This window comes from Scardinius erythrophthalmus, assembly GCF_964197995.2.
Source record: "Scardinius erythrophthalmus genome assembly, chromosome: 10".
NCBI lineage: Eukaryota > Metazoa > Chordata > Actinopteri > Cypriniformes > Leuciscidae > Scardinius > Scardinius erythrophthalmus.
The window spans coordinates 13,188,709-13,208,896 of NC_138230.1; the positions used below are offsets into that span (position 1 = coordinate 13,188,709).

General features: G+C 37.6%; 2 protein-coding genes across 4 annotated transcripts in view; one reads left to right on the forward strand and one right to left on the reverse strand.

Annotated features, from left to right (window-relative positions):
* Window positions 1-464: 464 nt before the first annotated feature.
* sqleb (squalene epoxidase b) lies at window positions 465-4,949 on the forward strand (the record flags this gene model as incomplete). Its single annotated transcript, XM_081376512.1, has 11 exons — window positions 465-542; window positions 1,793-2,006; window positions 2,089-2,260; window positions 2,351-2,447; window positions 2,698-2,811; window positions 2,958-3,129; window positions 3,620-3,715; window positions 3,941-4,083; window positions 4,213-4,309; window positions 4,597-4,684; window positions 4,778-4,949. The coding sequence occupies 11 exons, from the start codon at window positions 465-467 to the stop codon at window positions 4,947-4,949; spliced, it is 1,443 nt and encodes a 480-aa protein (XP_081232638.1).
* Window positions 4,950-7,809: 2,860 nt separating this feature from the next.
* Window positions 7,810-20,188, reverse strand: part of oxr1b (oxidation resistance 1b) — a 53,202-nt gene continuing 40,823 nt past the window's right edge. Inside the window, exons 11-17 of one of the 3 annotated variants that reach the window (XM_081376726.1) lie at window positions 16,173-16,341; window positions 12,964-13,044; window positions 10,567-10,686; window positions 10,129-10,281; window positions 9,869-9,964; window positions 9,548-9,621; window positions 7,810-9,467 (exon numbers count right to left, since the gene is read on the reverse strand). In XM_081376726.1, coding sequence (XP_081232852.1) covers window positions 9,332-9,467; window positions 9,548-9,621; window positions 9,869-9,964; window positions 10,129-10,281; window positions 10,567-10,686; window positions 12,964-13,044; window positions 16,173-16,341 — 829 coding nt within the window. In that variant the 3' untranslated portion in view covers window positions 7,810-9,331. Of the gene's footprint in view, window positions 9,468-9,547; window positions 9,622-9,868; window positions 9,965-10,128; window positions 10,282-10,566; window positions 10,687-12,963; window positions 13,045-14,931; window positions 15,093-16,172; window positions 16,342-20,188 lie in introns of those variants that run through there. The other 2 variants (XM_081376725.1, XM_081376724.1) reach the window with 2 other exon arrangements.

A 20,188-nucleotide genomic window follows, 5' to 3' on the forward strand; every position in this document is an offset into this window, starting at 1 on the left:
GAAAGCAAGTAATTTGAAGATATGAGCAGGTTAAAATAAAAGCTGGCGCACTCTTTTTAAATTTACTGATAGTCAGAATTAATGTTCTGAATGCACGTTTTGAAAGGAATAATAGAGCAGCTGGAAATGGTGGGAACAATAAAAGATAGCTGGATCTGGCCTCTGCTGATTTCAGTGTGGCTTAGTGTTGTACCATAAGTATTAAATTATGTGTCAACATGGTTATGTTTGGCACAAAAACATAGGCCCAAATCCCATGTTTTTGTTCTAATGTTGTGTTGTGTCTAATGTTCTAATGTCGTGTTGATTGTTCTTGGAGAAGCATTGAGAAATACAGAAGGGAAGACAAAGCCATGGCTATGATTCATGAGATCTGCAAGTTGCTGTATGCTAGACAAGAAATCATTTGCAACAAAACTGTACCTTATTTTGCTCAACGAACCAGAGAGGAAGAATTAACCAGCATGGCCTCCAGTTTAGCCACGAGTTTAGCACGTCAACTCAATATAAAGGCTGATCTCATCAAGTTATTCCAGCATCCGGTGCCCTGCTCAAGAGCCACAATAACAATAACAGTTTACTTGAAACTGAGCAAAAATAGAAAAGGACATTCAAGGGATTATTTCAGGAAAAATCAGGATATTTTTGACCCATTGGCACTATAGTATCTTCGACACTAAATTCATTTTACTACTGTTTACATTTTAATATCATTTTAATATCAGGATTATGATTTACTCCCATGCCTAAATGTCCAGTATAAATTTCTGTTGAGATTAAATGTTTTATGGAACTAAACTACACCTGAATTGAACCTTTGATAATGTGGTTTAAACTGTGGGAATACTGCAAAGTTGTCACGTAAATCCACAGAAGGAATGTTGAGGTTGAACCCAAGCAAGCCAGCTTGATTTTTTGGAGAACAACGAGGGAACAACAGGAAACAACAAAGGCAAACTAAAAGTCCAACTAACAAAACAAGAGCACACAGACATAACATAAGGAATCTGTACTAACAGCATATTTCATTATAATCAGGGGGTGTTAATTGTGTTTTTCATTTAGCAAAATAATAATAACAATATAGTTGTTAATAAATAAATGACTGTCTGTTCAGACTTGCCAATGTCGTTTTCACTTCTTTAGTTATCCCTTGTAAGAAACAAGCAATGTACATGATATTATACACTAACATTTATATATATATATTTATTTATTTATTTATTTTATTAGAGTCCAGTGTGCTGTCAAAAGGGCGCACGTGTTTTGTCTAACCGTACAGTGATGTGATTGGATGACTGGATTTAATGGGCGGGGTTTGTACGTTTGATGCCACGCGCCGTAATACTCTATAAACCTACTTTGTCAGGTAGATGTCATCATGATTTCAATAATCCGCCGATATAGATGCAACAATTCTCTCTGTTTGCTCATCTTTAATTCACGACATTTTAAGGTATGACTGTGGAGCGATCTGTAATAGCACGTACACTATTAAATATTTAACAATGGTGACGTTTGATAATGACCTACATATGATCGTGGTGATATAAGAAGTGTTGTAGATCTATCTATCTATCTATCTATCTATCTATCTATCTATCTATCTATCTATCTATCTATCTATCTATCTATCTATCTATCTATCTATCTATCTATCTATCTATCTATCTATCTAATGTATGTCTGTCTGTCTGTCTATCTATCTATATTTAATGTCTGTCAAAAAATCATAGAAACTTTAATTAATTAGGGTTACTATTATCTATTATCATCTATTATTTATCTACAGAATAATACCACCAACACTGGAGATTTTGTTGCCCCAGAACCTGATGTCATCATTGTAGGGGCCGGTGTTTTGGGCTCCTCACTGTCAGCGGTTCTTGGGCGAGATGGACGCAAGGTTACAGTGATCGAGAGGAATCTTAGAGAGCCGGACAGAATAGTGGGCGAATTGCTACAGCCTGGTGGATACTGTGCTCTCAAAAAATTAGGCTTGGAAAGTGAGTTTAAAATAAAAATAAAAATGAGCCACCAATTTTCATTGTAGTTAATACTGAAGATAATATATATATTTTTTTATAGAATCAGTTGGGGAGAAGGATGCACACATTGTGAATGGTTATATCATCCATGATGTTAAAAGTAGGATGGTTGTGGAGATACCTTACTCACAAGATCAGACTCAATGTGGCCGAGCTTTCCACCACGGTCGCTTCATCACGGGTCTGCGTAGAGCTGCACTGGCGGACCCAAAGTAAGACCAACATATGCGTCTTACATGTTTAAAATATGCCATATAATATTGCACAAGTGTTTTAATTGAGTATTTTAAATGTTTGTTGAGTGTGAGGTTCATTGAAGGCACAGTAACATACCTTGAAGAAGAAAATGGCTGTGTCACAGGCATCCAGTACAAGGACAAACTTTCTGGAAAAATAAAGGTTAGTAAAAATTTTGATAATACGTCAAAAATATTGTATGTTAACCAATAGAATATCATAACTTTAAGAATGAGTGAAAAAATCATGGTATAAACAGTAGGGATTACATTTCTACTTGTAGCCTAACCTCACAAATACCTTTTGAGGATTGCTTTAACATTACAAAGTTGTTAATAGCAAAATATTTGCTGTATTTGAAGTATTTCATTAGGAGAATTGAGTCACTAGTTACGCTGAGTGTGTTTTGCAGAGGTTACGCGCCTCTCTAACAGTGGTGGCAGACGGATGTTTTTCAGAATTCAGAAAGCGTTTAGGCTCGGAAAGGGTTCAGACATGTTCCAACTTTGTAGGCTGCATAATGAAGGTACGATGTGCTCTGGTGTAATGTCATAAACTTTTTACTATTTCACAAATATTTTCATTAAATAATTGTTTTTGAAAGAAAACTCTGCAGCTTATTTTAAATGAAACTTTACACACTAGTTTTATTGCATTGGTTTGCCTCTTCAGAACTCTCCTCAGTTCAAGCCCAACTATGCTGAACTAGTTCTGAGCTGCCATGGACCGGTTCTGATCTACCAGATCTCCTCCACTGACACACGCGTTCTGGTGGACATACAAGGACGTCTCCCCAAAAACCTGAGCCAATACATGATTGAGAAGATCCATCCGCAACTGCCAGGTCAGAGAACTAATATTATTGACAATAAGAGCGTATTTAAAGGGATAGTTCCCCCCAAAAATGAAAATTCTGTAATCATCTACTCACCGTTGTTCCAAACCTGCATGAGTTTCTTTCTTCTGCTGAACACAAAAGAAGATACTTTGAAGAATGTCGGTAACCAAACAGTTGATGGACCTCATAGTATTTTTTTTTTCTCCATACTATGGAAGTCAATGGGGTCCATCAACTGTTTGGTTACCGACATTCTTCAAAGTATCTTCATTTGTGTTCAGCAGAAGAAAGAAAGTCATACAGGTTTGGAACAACTTGAGGGTGAGTAAATGATGACAGAAATTTCATTTTTGGGTGAACTATCCCTTTAAAACGATCAAACAGTTGTTTCCTAAAACTAAGGATTCAGTCCACATACATGAGCTGACATAAAAATGAGGTTGATATGGATTATAGATATTTTAGCAAATTTTCTTTGCTTTGTTGTGCCCGATAGATCACTTAAAGGGGCCGTTTTTGTTGGCCGCACAAAATAACCGTCTGAAATCCATGCCAGCATGTTTTCTGCCATCATCACCTGTCAATAAACCAGGTAACTGCTCAATATAGATACAACATTTGGTAGAGATTCAGCAGTGACAGTTTCTCATTGTAGACTTTAGTCTCTGTAAATCTATAGTACATTTAATTACAAATAATCTTTATTATTGTTGTTATTCAAGCAGGTAGTGTAATTTGTTAAATATAATGTCATGGACTTGTACATACTGTTGCAACTGAATTATATTAAAAAAAGATCTATCTGTCCTCTTGACAGGAGTCTTGCTTCTTGGAGATGCTTATAACATGAGGCATCCTTTAACTGGCGGAGGGATGAGCGTAGCACTCAATGATGTCATGATTTGGAGAAGTCTGCTTCAGAACGTTCCGGATCTCAGTGACAACGCGGCCTTGTCGCAGGTTAAAAGTCTAGGGTTTTATTCAGATGAACCAGAATTAAAAATATTGAAACATTTAATTCATTTAAAAAAGATTTGCTCTAATGGAATTCTCTTACAGTCAGTGTATTATTATTCAACTCATCTATAGGCTAAAAAGAAATTCCACTGGGAGCGGAAGGTGTCTCATTCATTTGTGGTGGATGTTCTAGCACAGGCACTACATGAGTTATTTGCTTCAAAAGATGGTAAGCATATGCTTTTATGTTTCTGAATTATACAGTTGAAACAAGATCCTGTTTCCAAAATCTTGAATGGAAAACATTCATAATTATGTTGCCACTAGAGGGAACTCTTCAACCATAAGCCAAATATTCATCTTCAAAGACTCGCCCCTTATGTAATTGATTGCTGTGCTGTACACCATAAACACTCGCTGATTATAAAAATATAGATCGTCAGACCATTTTAATCACTGCAATCGTAATTTAATATCTCATCATAACTTATCATAATTTGTCTCCTCCGTTTGCAGATTCAATATTATATCTTCGAAGAGCCTGCTTGTGTTATTTTCAGTTGGGAGGGGAGTGTGTATCTGGGCCAGTTGGACTGCTATCTGTGTAAGTCCAGACTTTATTACAATCAAACAAATCGCTATAAATGTACATAATTATTGTATGCATACTACATCTAACATCTGTGTCAATCATCAGGCTGAACCCCCGCCCCTTGACACTGATTGGTCACTTCTTCGGTGTTGTATTGTACGCAGTCTACTTAAACATCAGGCCTGAGGTAAGACAGGAGAGGGCAGGAGTGCTGCTGAGGAGCATGGGAATTCTTTATCGTGCAAGTGCCATCATATTCCCCTCATATCTTTTCTGAATTGAAATACCTCTTTTATAGATTTTTTAGGCCTTTGCAATGAGTGTTAACGGATTGATATTTTGTATCATATCATCAGACAAAATAACAGTTATTATAAAGTCCCCGTTTAAAACCCTTCACTAAAATTGATATGCATTTTGGTATTTAGACTGAAAATATTTTACATATATGCATTTTACAGAATGTACATGTACTTAAAACTGTTAAATAAAGTTTCTTTTAAAGTTGGTTTCCATGATGGTGCAAAAAAAAAAAAAGAGCAGATTATGGCTTTAGTGACTGTATCATAAATACAGATCTTTCTGCATGCCCTTCAAAATGTATTTACCACAAAATCTGTCTGCTGACTGAGGGGTTTGCCTCAACTATGCTCATATTCAGAGAAAACAGAGTGTGAAAATGGATCCAATCAATCAAAATTCAATCAAAAAACCTTTGAAGCCATTTCAGTTCCAGTGGAGGCATATTTACTGTGTTTGGTCATTGTCAAACACTGTCTATCCAGTTTACAAAGCTCTCCAAGATTAAAGGTGCAGGCACATGGCTGAAATTTCAATAAAATTTCACAGGAAAAATGTTCATTGTTCATTATCACTAGTAGTGACGCATGAAGCACAGCTCACACAGAAGTCACTTTCAAACCATCAGCTTTCTGTTGGTCAACCTGGCAAATTCACACGACCATCTTGAACATGAGCAAAATCTGCATAGGCACCCTCAAGCAAAACTCCCAATAGCATGGATTCCTACTGAAATCACTGTATTTTGGTCCCTTTTTTTTTTACAAAGCAACGATGAATGTGACCAAAACTATAAATCGGAAATTAGCGTAAATGTTTGCCGCTCGTGTGAAATTCTCAATCCTGTGGAAAATAAAACTGGATTTTTCATGTAAAAATTTGCAGAGCAACAGTAATTTAAGATGCGGTCATATTGAGAAAAAAAAAATTGTGGACAAAAATGTTTTATTGTTGAAGAGGGTGGATTGGAATCCACTGCTGGTTCAATGTGTATGTAATGAGTGATTATTAATTAATATTTTTCCTTCTAAATATCAAATGAGTTGAATGACTTCTCTGGAGATTTTACTTTGTTATAGAAGTTACCAGTGTGATCACTGAAATGTTCTTTTCATATTCTTTAATTTTTGTATTTGATATCTGAAAGCAGTAACAGTGCTTGCTCATTTAGCCTGGCTTCCAGAAATGAAATATGGACTTGTTTTGTGTTTGAGAAAGGTCTTCAACGTGTTAAAACATATAGGGGTCATTGAAGACAATAGTTTAAGGGACCATTTCTCAGTCAAAGCCTATATTTTTCATTTAGACTAAAGTGTCCTATATCCTTGAGAGAAAGAACTTGTTATCTTGATGTTTTGAGACGAGACTCCTGTTTATAGTTAGAGCCTGGCCAAATCCAACCTTGGAACCGTGTCGGTGTGTGTGTTAGTCTTCTTGGTTACAGTTTAAGGAACCACTGCATTATTGGAGATTGACTGAGTTGTTGTTCTGGACATGCTGGCACCCAGCAACCAAAATCTGCGACTAGGAAGGTAAACCCGAATAAGTTAGCAGAACTAAAAAAAATTAAGGCAATCAATTGCCTCAATTTTTTTTAAGTATAGAAATTCAAATGAAGCCGCATGCACCACTTGTCACCATGATGGTAACTATCCTAAAACCAACATTAACAGAAATTCTTCTAAATTAGCATAATAAAACATTAATCACTACTAAATCTCCCACTTAACATTAATCTTGCACAAAAAAAAACATTATATTACACTTAATTTTAGCAATTATTCTCCCATTCAAGTACCATCAGCAAAGCATGCTGGGAAATCGACATCACAGCTGTTTCAGTTAAACTTAAGTTTGTTTAAATTAAAATAAATCATTTCATAAAACTCAAAACAATGAAACAGTTTAGTTTACTTAAAATATGTCAGTTCTGTGAACTTGAAAGAAAAAGAAAGTGCTAAATACTCAAAAATTAATTTGACTGAACTAATTAGTTCAATTTAAGTTTGTCCTACTCAAACCAATTAATTATTTTGAGCGTTAGGGTTTACAGAGATATTCAGTCTATCTGTATATGGGTGGAAAATTACTATGTTTATCTATTTCTTAGCCAATGAGAATCATTCAACCTGTAAGCAATGACGTAGCTTAGACCTTGGTGTAGGGTATAATGCTGTGATCTTTGTAACTGTAAGCGGGGCGGCCTACGAACTCCTGTGTGAGTCTTGAAGCTGACTTCTGCTGATGAAACTGCAAACTATCTTCAGTTAAACTTTTCTTCAATTTATTATAATTCTGACTCCGGGTCTTCTTTCAAACGTCTGGTCCTTGGGTCCTAAACTGTTAATCCCTAACATTGTCAGTAGTGCAGCAATGCACAAAGCACTGCTCACATGCAGGACATCTTCAAACCAACCAAACCAGCTTTCTGTTGGTTAACTCTGCAAATTCACAATACCATTTGGATCCTGATGCAAAATCCTCATTGGGATTTTTTCATGCTTATGTGAACATTTTCAGTCGTGTGAATTCCTATTGAAAGTGGATTTTGCATGCAAAATTACGCTGAGCAATGGTAAACGTTACCATAATTCAAGAATTTGTCAAATTAGCAAAATTTTGGCGGCAAAAAAAGGTTTGTTGTCATAAGTGTAGCAATGCATGGAGCAACGCTCACTCAGGGGGCATCTTCAAACCAAGAAGCTTTCTGCTGGTCAACTTGGCAATTTGTGAAACCATTTGGATCTTAATTGAAAATCTTCATTGGGAAATTTTTCACACTTATGCAGAATTCTCAAACGCGTGAATTCCAATTGAAAATTTTGCCAAGCCACAGTAACCGTAACCGCACATTTACTTTTTATTTCTCTCTTCTTAATGCACACACATACACACAAAAACACCATTATTACATAGACTTTATTGTGATTAATACATTAATACATAATCTGTTAGGGATCTTTGAGGGGATTAATGACATTTCTTTGAGCTTCCACATAGCCATCAAATACTGGAAGACCAGAAATGTGCAGGTGGCCCCAGAGGGGCGTCCCGAGTCCTTCAGCTCTACGATCTCAGGGCATGCAGAGAGCATCAGACCTTCACAGCGCTACGCCTGCTCTGACAACAGACGCGCACAGTCGGGTCAAATGTTTGGGCATGTTTTCAGCTGGCCACAATGACAAATTGGCATCTCTGGGCTTAAACTTCAAGTCATAATACTGCAAAAAGAGCCATTTCCCCATTAATTTTCTCTGTCTCTGCAACTTGTGTCGATGTGCCTCTTTGTGTGGCTCTTTGTAAATGTTGCAGTAACAGGCGTACTCATCATTGCTGTCATCCATAAGCTCTGGTTGCACCAGTCATTTCACCACCCTCGAACGCCCAGGTTACCACCGACGAGATGAGCCAGTCTCGAGAGACCGGTTACCTGATGAAAACTCCCAGCCGACAACTCCACGTTCACATTGGATTAGCGTTAATGTCGTGTGCATATAGAAATTTATTTATTGGGACAAATTTACAAGGAAAATGTACAACTGAGATTATACTTCATAGACAGTAGCGCAAACCATATCACTGTCACACATAACAGCAATATTGGAAGTAGTTATGTACACAGTACACTAATAAAGGTATAAATATATAATTGCTATATGTATTTATATATGTATATATATTCCTTCAGATGCCCCGCCCCCAATAAAGGCTTCCTAAAACATGTTTCTCCTGGCGTAACTACAGCACTTCCAGACAGATCAAAGAACTTACAGGAAAGCATATTAATATGAAAAGGGCACCACACGTTAAATTTCATGTTACACCACATTTTTACAGCAACACGGTACTGAATATTACATTAAGTAGTGGTGTTTGGTTATATAGAGTCTGTGTGAGCGCACAGACAAGACATTTTAAAAACAGGGGTTTTAAGGTTAGATATTAAAAGTGCTTAAAATAGATGCAATGCTACAGGTGATGAAGGTAGTAGGACTTAAAACCCAATGTTTTATGACTCCTGGGAAAGTCTGGAGCTACATTTCTTTTGGAAACATTCTGGAACAGCCATTAGCGCCCTTCCTTATCCTCAAGACTAGAGGACCTCAGGCAGCAAATGGGTAAAAATGTGTTCATATGAAACTTTCGTTGGGACACCAACGATGAAGAACCCACCCATGCTGACCATTTCCATAAATGCAATGCAATGTACACTGTTTATCTGCTCTGCCTCTATCCGGGCTTCTTAGGAGCCAAGTGGAGGGTGTACAATCAGTTATGGGGGTTTAGTGATGTGGCCTCGTTACCCCTGTATATTATGTACCGAGTATGTGAGGTGGTGGTGGATGGGGGGGGGGGGTGTTATTCAAAGGACCATATTTCAATGTCTTGCACATAGAAATCCTCCGTTTTCGAGAGCATTGGATTTCCAAAGGTCTTACATGAGTGAGTTCTGCCATGATAGAGGTCGCCATCCAACCACAGGCCAAATTCACCACTGAAAAGAGAATTAAAAATTATTTTAGACATTAAGTCAGTAATTAATGAAGTGTATGGCAACTTATTCTCTTTACATACCCTCCACCACCAAAAGCTAAGGAGTCCATATCTCCTTTGATGAAGAACATATTGTCACCAGTCCATTTGAAAACCTAGAAAGGTTCAAGTTGCTTAGCAATGTTAACAGTCAAGGCAGGAACAGACAATATACAAAGACATACAATAAGTATATACTGTATATATACACACACACATATACATGCATATATATACACACCCACACACATGCACAAACACACATACACTGTACTATTAATGCCTCTAATATACATAAATAAAACTACACATAACCTTCATCTAAGATCTACATCTACACTTAATCTATTCACGTATTCCCACCTCTAAATCTGGACCGAAGCTGAAAACGAAGGTCTCTCCGGTGCCATAGAAGCCGTCACTGACTTTAAATGGCTCTGAAGCGAGAGCTCCAAACAGCTGCCGAAAATAAGCCAAAAGATTGTTTGAAAATTTAACGAACTACATGCTGTGAAACCTATCATTAGAGAACTACACAATATTCACAATCTACACAAACAGATTTCCAAAAACAATTATGTAAAACCATACACTTCAGCTAAAACGCAAAAGTTCAAGCATACCTGTCCATCACTGTCCTTGATCACCATGAGAACCGGGGAGTCCTGGCTCTGCATGGTGCGATACAGGCTCTTGATGCTCATGCCGTGTTTGGACGTGCTGAACGCCAGGGACCAGGGATAGCCGATCGTCCTGGGTGGGAGGTGCTTGGCCAGCTGAGGATTAGAATAAAAGGTCAGAAGTAAAGAAAAGCCCCCAAAAGATCAGGACAGTACAGAAAAGGCACTTGGGAAGAAACTTTAAAGTAAAGGTATACTAAAAATAAAGACCTCTGGGAGCCAATTATACGACTGAATTGCCACAGGTAGACAATGAAAATGTCATGGAAGTCCCATGAGCAGTATCCAAAAGATGAAGGAGTGGTTCCTTACTCAATAGTGCATCAGAGTTGAATATGATGAGGTCAACATAGATATGGACCAAAATAAACTATAGCTTGCCTTCTCAATTTGATCGGGTTGCAGCAGGTCACTGGGCTCGTTCAGACTGGGCCTGAAAGATTCGGGTTCTGGCTCACTCCTCACCATGTGTTTGGAGTTCACCTCTTCCTTGGTTGTGATCTGATTAAAAGAAAGAAAAAAGGACTGATAAACATAGTCCCATCATTTGCTTTCCCCAAAATTTCACAAATATTGTCTTACATTGAGAGAGCACAACTATGTGGTTTAGCCTCTATATTTAAGGTCCGCTTTCTTTCTCTATCGATCTATCGATCTATCGATCAATCAATCAATCAATCAATGAATCTATCAATCTATCTATCTATCTATCTATCTATCTATCTATCTATCTATCTATCTATCTATCTATCTATCTATCTATCTATCTATCTATCTATCTATCTATCTATCTATCTATCTATCCTGCAGGTAAATGGAATCATCAATATCAGATAACATAATCTGAGCTATCTATAATGCTATATAAATAGTACTCTCAAAGTAAGAAAACACCTGCAAAATTTTGAAACAGTATCATGTCCAGTCACAGAGGGCATCATAAACAGTACAGCTCAATAAAGGAGAAAGTCGCACTACAGGATGTGAGGAGTGAAGCTTACAGCGACACACATTTATCAGCCAAAAGAATCAGGCTTTAAATCTGGTAATGTGTGTTTCTACATCAGTACAACCTAACTGATGTAGACAGAGGAAGATGGATGGATGGAGATCAGCGAGATTTGGCCGGCAGGAGAATTTTACAAAGGGTCTTTCTTTGGGAAGGCTTATCTTTCAGGTTAAGGAATGAAAAGTATAACTGTAGTTAAGCACAGGGATAAAGGTTAGCAGGAAAACAGGGTAGTTCCCCAACAGCAATGCAAACCAAGGCAAATATCCAAGGACATGACAATTTTCCATCCACAAACATCAGACTTGGAGCTGATATAGGTTTTTTAGTATAGTTAGAACAGTGTGTTCAATAAAGCCTTGCATTCTTGGATGTTTGCACTTTTTTCATGTTAGCAGGGAATAGGGTTAGCAAGACCTCATCAACACACTTTTTAGGAATGGGTTTTCCTTTAAAATCAACATGAAATGACACTCGTAATCCATTGTACGTCAATCATACAAGCTTGACCACTTATTTAATTCTGGCTAATGTAATAACCATTAGAAAGTCTGCATTTCCTACAACATTTACTTTCCAATAGTGCCTACATATTTAAAGGGATAGTTCACCGAAAAATGAAAACTGTCATCAATTACTCACCCTCATGTCATTCCAAACCCATTAGACTTTCCCTTCATCTTCAGAACACAAATGGTCAGGTTTATATGCTAATAAAATCCTAAATTAAATCGGTTCGTCGTATAAAGCAATCATGTCTCTTTAAAAGACTTTGATTAAACTGCTTGATTCATTTGGATTTTTTATGAACGTTTTAAAGCTTTAGAGTTTTGGGTGAATAGACTTTCAATGGAGGGACAGAAATCTGAGATTTCATTAAAAAAAACCTTCATTTGTGTTCTGAAGCTGAACAAAAGTCTTATGGATTTGGAAAAACATGAGTGCTGAGCAAATTATGACAGTTTTTATTTTTGGGTGAACTAACTCCATTTACCATTAACACAGCCTTGGTGACATCAGGGGGAAAAGGTGGAGCAAATTATTATTGTTATAATCTAAATAATAAATAATTGATATAATAATATAATTTATAATATAGTATAATTGTTAGTTATTACATTTTGATTAAAGAGTACAGAAAATTCATTCATATGGAACAAGATGCAGTGACGAATCAGACACAGTACCAATTTATTAATAAAGAAAATCGGTTTTATTGTAATTTCATGTTGACTTTAATAGTGTGATGAATACTGTCAGAACAAGCACTGCAGTCAAATGCATGGATACTTGATTAAACCCTTCTGAAAGGGGCTCTGGGGGACAGCATGTGACTAATTACAATGAAACTTTATTTGCTTTTTTACTGCTTCCTCATATTCAAGCCGTCGAAAACCCATCCTGTCATCCAGATATCCAATTTCAGTACTACTGCAGAAACTCTATCAGCCTTTAAGTGTCATCTCATATTAAAACGGCTGTATCTCAACTCAGGGCCAGTTTTATTATTCCACACTCCACATAAAGACCAGTGCAATCTGCTGATCAAGGGGAACAAATTCTGTAATACAGACAGTAATGCATTCTTACTTAGATCAAAGAGTAGAATAGTCTTCTTTCATTCAATTTGTGAAAAATCTGATATTGGTAGAATCATACGTGATGATACTCTGACAGTAACTGTCAGTTCATGTTGTAGTTAATGTTCCTTGATCGGCAGACATGATGTGGCCTTTGTGATGGTTTGTGTGGAGTTGAGCGTGTGGCACCTGAAGACGTTTGCAGAGTGAGCGCAGGTCCTCACTCTTTAGAGCATCTATCCGCCGGTAATACTCAGTCACAGAAACTACCTAATGCACAGACAGAATAGTGGTGTTGCATGAGAAACAGCCCGACACCAAAGAATTAGCATGTTAGGGGACAGAAGTTACGTGACACACTTCTCTTCTGCTTAAAATGATCAATTGGAAATGGAGGAAGGGACATGTTAGTAATATCAAGACATTTACTTTCTTTGCACAACCTAAATGCGAAGTCCAAAAACTGCAATATATAACCACCAAATGACTGAGAAAAACACTTTAATTCCTTCTTGACCCATGTGTTTACGCAGACAGCTGCAGTCAGGTCTCATGTGCCGCGAATCAGTTTAATCTAACAGGATTCACCTGACGAGATCAAACAGCACCATCTCAAAGGCAGAAAAGATATCTGCAATGTCCACAGACCAGCTGCTCATTAGTATGGCATGCCGCAAAGCAACATAAAACAGTGTTTTCAAAGCTGAAATATAGAATTTTACACCATGACATGGGTGTAACAAGAGGTGTGGCTATGGGTCAGTTGTCTGCATAAATTTTTTTCTGATATATTTACTATTTTGAAAGTATTACGCATTTATAAAGCATATTTGCTCACATCTGCAATCCATTCCAGAGATATCACATAATAAAATGTAAGCATATGCATATAATACCTAAATAAGACCATGTAAATTCACTAACATAGGCTACAGCTGAAATTGTTTCATAAAAAAAAAAAAACATCACTCTTTGGTCCTCCTATAGATTTAAGAATAGTTCACTTAAAAAAAAATAAAAGTTCTGTCATCATTTACTCACCCTCAAGTTGTTTCAAACCATTATGAATTTATTTCTTCTGCTGAACACAACATTTTGAAGAATGTCAGTAACCAAACAGCTGACTTTTTTTGTCCTATTATGGAGATCATTAGGGTCCATAAACTGTCTGATTACCAACATTCTTCCATTCTTCAAAAAATCTTCCATTGTGTCCAGCAAAGAAAAAGAAAGAAATTTATACAGGTTTATACAGGTTGAAACAACTTGAGGGGGAGTAAGTGAACTCATTTTTAAGTGAACTATTCCTTTAATTTGCCCACCCTCATATAACCAAATGCCCTATCCTAGAAATGCCATTGGGTTTAACTCGTACAAACAGAAGCATGCTTTAGCATTTATGCAATATATGCATAGGCTACAAGGCTAATGCTCTTAACATGTTTTTGCAGCTTTCATCATAAAAACAGCCAAGTACAGGTTTTTTTAAAAGAGAGAGGAAAAAAGCTTTTCTCATGCAACTATAACAAGGAGGTCGTATTTCGATTTAAAATCGCCACTAATAAAAATAACGTAATCGTGCGGTGCTGCAAAAAGCAGAAAAAAAGTCAGTCTGTTTACATCGTCACGCGCCACAAGAGCGTTGCGTTTTCAACACTGAGGTCAACAAGGTAAAATAGACTTGCGTTCAAAGAAACTAAACGCAGCTCAACGGAAATCTGTGCGTGCAGTTTCATTGCGATCCGATTAATTGTTATAAAAATAATAAAACAAAACTTTTAAAAGTTGACACTCGAAGGATTAATTTTTCATGTGGAAAAACTATCGACAAGGCGGTGGGTCAGGTGTTGCGGTTTGATTAATTTCTAGCAAAATTACGTTTATCATATGGCACGCACGAGCTGAAAATAATATTAACTTAACATTAGGCTACTGCATATCGCACGGTATGCAAAAGCATAGTATAAGTATGCTAGGCTACTGCAAAAAAGTGTCTGCACTGCAGACTTTACTGTCATGTTTAAATTACGTAAATTACTAAGCCTAGAAGCTACAGCTGTTTGATACATAACCACACTCCACATGCATGTCAAGTGCACTTCTGCACAAGTCACTCATCCACACACAAACATTAGAAACACAGGGCTCGTTTTTTACCAGGCCAAAGCTGTATTTGGGCGTTAGCTGACATCCCTCCTTAATTCTTCTGGAGAAAAACATCACTTCTGCTGAAAGCCCCAAGATATTCAGGTGTGTATCCAATATTTAGTATCCACGTGGACTCACTGAAGTACAGACACTTTTAGAAGTGAACTAGAGGCTTTGTGCTGTTTATATCCCACAGGGACCAATAGGATGGCAGGGCAGCAGAAAAGCATGAACTCATGTGGCCTCCCCTCTGGCCAGCCCAGATAACAGGGCTTGAGTCATATTTTATAAATAATAGCCAAATAACTATCTGGAAGATATTATAAATAAAAATGCATTTTTATGTAGCCTAGAAAAATGGCTTGCTGAGAGCTGGAAAAAATAAATAAAAACAGGGCTTGATTATATATGTGTATATGCTATCTATCATCACTATTGGGCAATTAACTATTGTTGTCTTTATCTTCTCCGTGGAGTTTTCACACTTTTTATCTTGACTTAAATGCATAATCCACATTTATCAGTCAGATGGTCTTGCTCACTGAAGTCTATAAGTGGTTTAAGAGGGATGATGAAATGATTGTGTCCATTTGCAGACAAACACTCAGTACAGTAACAGCCAAGCCAAACACACATTTCAACGAAAAGACATTACATACCAGTTCATCACATCCTTTGAAAGGAAAAGATGTCATTATGAACATAAGACACTGCAACAAGATATAAAATAGACATTGAAAATGACTGGCAACAGGAACAAGCATGCATTCAAACTCAATGTTATTATGTGCATAAACATGGTTGAAGTGGCTGAATAGGACAAAAATAAATAAAAAAGACACACATACACACACGGTCCAATGCTGCTGTGAATAACAGGCTCATGTGTTCGGGAGAGAACATAAACATCACGTAAGCATATTCATGATCACATGTCTGTGACAACACAACTGCGACAAAAACATCAGCCTAATTATTAAAGCCACACAATACACACATTTCGATTAAAAACACATGCATTAATTAACATCAGTATTAATATTTATGACAATCAAATAAATCACATTATAAATAATTTAAATGATAATATTTAAATATATCGCATGAATGCATAAAATACTTTTTAGGTTTTTAGTCATAAACTAGTAGAATTGACAATTAATAGATGATTAATCTATTATTTATTTATTTATACAGTATGTATTATTACAGGTTAAGGCTTGTTATCTTACAGTCGTTGTTGTTCATACCTCCCAGTCCTTGAACGTGATATCAGGCACTGGTTTGTCGTGCTCCCCGCTCTCAGCATCCTGATTCTTTTTAACCACTACAAACCCAGGCTCTCGGGTCACTCCGCTCAGCCCTTCACCGTACACATCAGGCGTCCACTGGACAAAGAACGCATACAGGTGGTCCGACCTACAGGAAACACACACAAAATAGGTATAGGGTTTATTCGGTGTAGATCAGGTCATTGGTATCCTAATGGGCCGTACACACCGGGACGAATATCGGCGCGCGTTATTCGCCAGCGTTTTTCAACGCGTTTTTTGTGTTCACACCCAAGCGATTTTCGCTGACGATGAGCCGAGTGAACATGCAAATTCATTCCCTGACATTAGATGGCGCTTAATACCACTCCATAACAGTTCTCTTTTATCAAGATTTTTGTAGTCGCTGTCGCGTTTGTCATATAGTTCTTTATGTTCCAACACCAACGAGACCAGTAGCTCTACATTCATCTTGCCTTGCATCTTCCTCGTCTTATTTCTTCCCGGCAGTGTTTAGACGCTACACTTCTTCGCCATTACGTATGTGTGCTCGGCAAGACCGTTTTGTGTTTGAGCGCCCAAGTTGTGTTTTACTGTAACTTCAGAAGCTCCAGAAGCGCCAATCTCATTGGTCGGATAGTTTTTGATGCGGCGCGTCAAACCAAAAAAACGAACCCGATGCGTTTTTTTAAAAGATGACGCTTTAACGCGTGACGTTTTTCACGTAGGTGTGCACACTCACATTGGCGCCCTTTGTTTAGTCACGAGGCGTTAAACGTCGGCGAATATCGCGCGCGAAATTCGTCCCGGTGTGAACAGGCCTTATTACTTTAAAATTAGATGTTTTCTAGTTGCCCATTAATAAAATACTGTGCGCCAGTGTCCATGACTGTTAGATGTAAATGAAAAATAAAAGGAAGCCTCTGGAGCTGAAATTCAGATATGGTAATAGGTGTTTCTTTTCCAACACATGCTGCGAGCGGTAGACCAATCACAACAGACTGGGACGTCTGACCAATCAGAGCAGAGTAGTCTACCGGAAAGGAGGGGTTTAGAGAGACTGAATCTCAAAGGAACCGTTTTCAGACTCTTTGAGAAATAAGGTGATGTGCAATGTATATTATGAAAAAATTAAAGTGTTTTTTGATATTGGATGCATGTAAACCTAGGAGACCTCCAAAACTAAATTAGGAACCCTTTAAAGTTGCACTAGGAGCACTTTAAAAAAATGTGCATGGACAAGTCATGGAAATCTCTATAGTATCTCTACAGGATAGGATAGGACTTTTTCTAGTGTTTCTTATTTTAGTCAGAAAGTGTAGGAAGCTTGTGTAAAGCGCGATACATTATAATACACGTTTTGTATAAACAACTTAAAATATGGTCCAGCTCTATACTGACATCTAAATCAACCACAATGCATGTCTGTAGTCTGATATACCACTTTCCTAGATTGCTCTGTTCAATTTATAATGGTATATTTCAACAGCAACTTATAGGTGATTACGCCATGTTGACAGTGATGAAACCCTGTCCTGTAAGTCCTGCTAGCAAATGGCACTGATGTTGAGAGATCATTTACAAAGAACTGCAACCATAAACACACACATACAGACATGCACAAGCTCAGACACACATATATAGGCCTGCACTTGATGACCTGGCCATGGAGAGATTTGGACCAGGCGACTCATGAGGACATGTGGCAAAGCTTACAGCCTATGAGAAGTACGTAAGTATGTGTTTTCCAGCTAACATGGCTAACTTTGTTCACTTTGTGGTTCAGAAATGATAAAATGGACCATTGTCATATCTCAAATGGATCATGAGACTGGCCACCAAACTGGGTCAGACAACAGTAGAGCAGTTATTTGTGCTGGCCTTCCCATAGCCACATCTCTGATACTTAACGAGACATCTTATCCATGGATGCCACCCTGGCACGAACGCAGACACGGTTTGTGTGAGTTTAATAGGTCAAGATGGAGGTCGTGAACCATGTGTGAACTATATAGAACACTCAAATACAAAGTTAAATCCCAAAAACCAAGCATGCAAAACTTACGTTATATAACACCATAGGTCAAATGAGCGGATATGTCAGAAGACTAAACAAAGTCAAACAGACACAGGGTGAAATTACGCTTTTTCACACATCACAGAAAGCAAACGTCAGACAGAACGCAAACGTTACGCAGTACAAAGCAACTTTTTAAACGTCATATTTGATTTCCTTTTATGATCATAAATATGGAATCACTCTCATCTGTTCGAGATGATGTAGTTTTAGCTAATTATATTGATTTATTGCTCCAGGAAAAACCTTGATCCATGCATAATTCAGTTTGGAGATGAAAAAACACATGCAGCATGTAAATCTCTCTTAAATCTGTCTGACTGTGGCTGAATAGCTGTATTATACAGAAGTAACAGATTCTGTGACGGATTACATAAGGCTTTGCTTTTGAACATTCAGATTAGTAGGTCAGGTAATTAGCCTCAGTCATTTCTAGAGTCACCAGATAGATCTCATTCCCAGAAAGACTAAAGGACTGACATAGGATAAACTAGCAGATTCATGTACTTAGATTCTTAAAGGAGAACTCCGGTCAATTTTAACATTGAGCTCATTTTTTTGTACATTTGGAGTGCTGTCAATACAGAGAACAACGACAAAAATCGGTGTTGCCTACACCGAGATATTCTATTTTTAAAATTTGCACCCTGTTGACTTCAATAGGGCAAGAACTGAACCTGCTTTTAGCCTCTTAACATCCTTGATGTGTCATTACAAGTGCACAGAAAATGTGAGTGATTCCTTCAGAGTGAACACGAGTGAATCTGACTGCAGTAGATGTGAAAGAAATGTATAAAAATGATGTTATTTAAGCCAGCGCAAATACCTGTGTTTACATCCTGTTTTCGGGTGAAGTCCAAAGTAGTCGATTGCCGAGTTCACGCGCGTGATCATAGGTACTAAACCTATGCGCATGAACTCGGCAAAAATTTGGGGTTTTTAAGATTGTCAATAATTTTTTGAACAAAGTCTCGTATGTTCACCAGGGCTGCAGTTATTTGATCAACAATATTGTGACGAATTATTACAATTTAAAACTGAATTACACAAATATAATGTGAATTGAAAATAATGATTCAAAAAGAATTAAATTCTGCAGTAAAGCAGCTCTAAAAAGACAATAGTACACAGTCATTGTTCAACTGAAATCAGAGCATCAAATATGAAATTAATTCATTTCAGTTATAAAACAGTTCTGCAGAAACAGTGATGTCATCATCATCCAGCTCAGTTCAGTTCTCATCCAATACTGTCAGTGAAGTCAAATCAATAATATTGCTGAATACTAAGTGTCCCCAACTAAGCAAGCCAGAGGCGACAGTGGCAAGGGACCCAAACTCCACCAGGTGACAGAAATGGAGAAAAAACTTTGGGAGAAACGAGACTGGGGTTACGGGTGGGCATAGTGATTGTGATTTCGCTTAGTTAGTGATATAGTTTTATAGTGGACTCGGTTTTGCTCTCTCTCCTCTTCTGCTTTGTTTTTGTTAGAATTTTTCCTTGTTGCGGCTGCTCACAGCAAATCGCACTGTGCTTTATTAGGTGCTTTAATGCTTAAAGGGATACTACACCGATTAGCATTAAGCTTTGTATCAGTCGAAACCCGATAGTATTTTCGAATGGCCGTGCTTCCCTCCCTTATGTCCCCTGAGACAAGAGATTTCTGTATTGTGTGTCTGGAAAAAAAACTCTGAAAAAAATCATAATTTCGCGTCATCTGAGGCTTTTTTGTCCAGAGGCGAGAGACTACAGCCAGTAGGAGTTAGTTTCACATGTTTTCAACCCGCCCATAGGGGGTGGGATCTCTTTTCAGTTTCGAGTCAACTAGTAGCCTAGTTGTATCATTTCTTCCGATACTGCCCTCTGTAACCAGTAGGCGTGGCCTAGGAGTGGCCTCGTAGGGCAGCGAAGCAAGTGC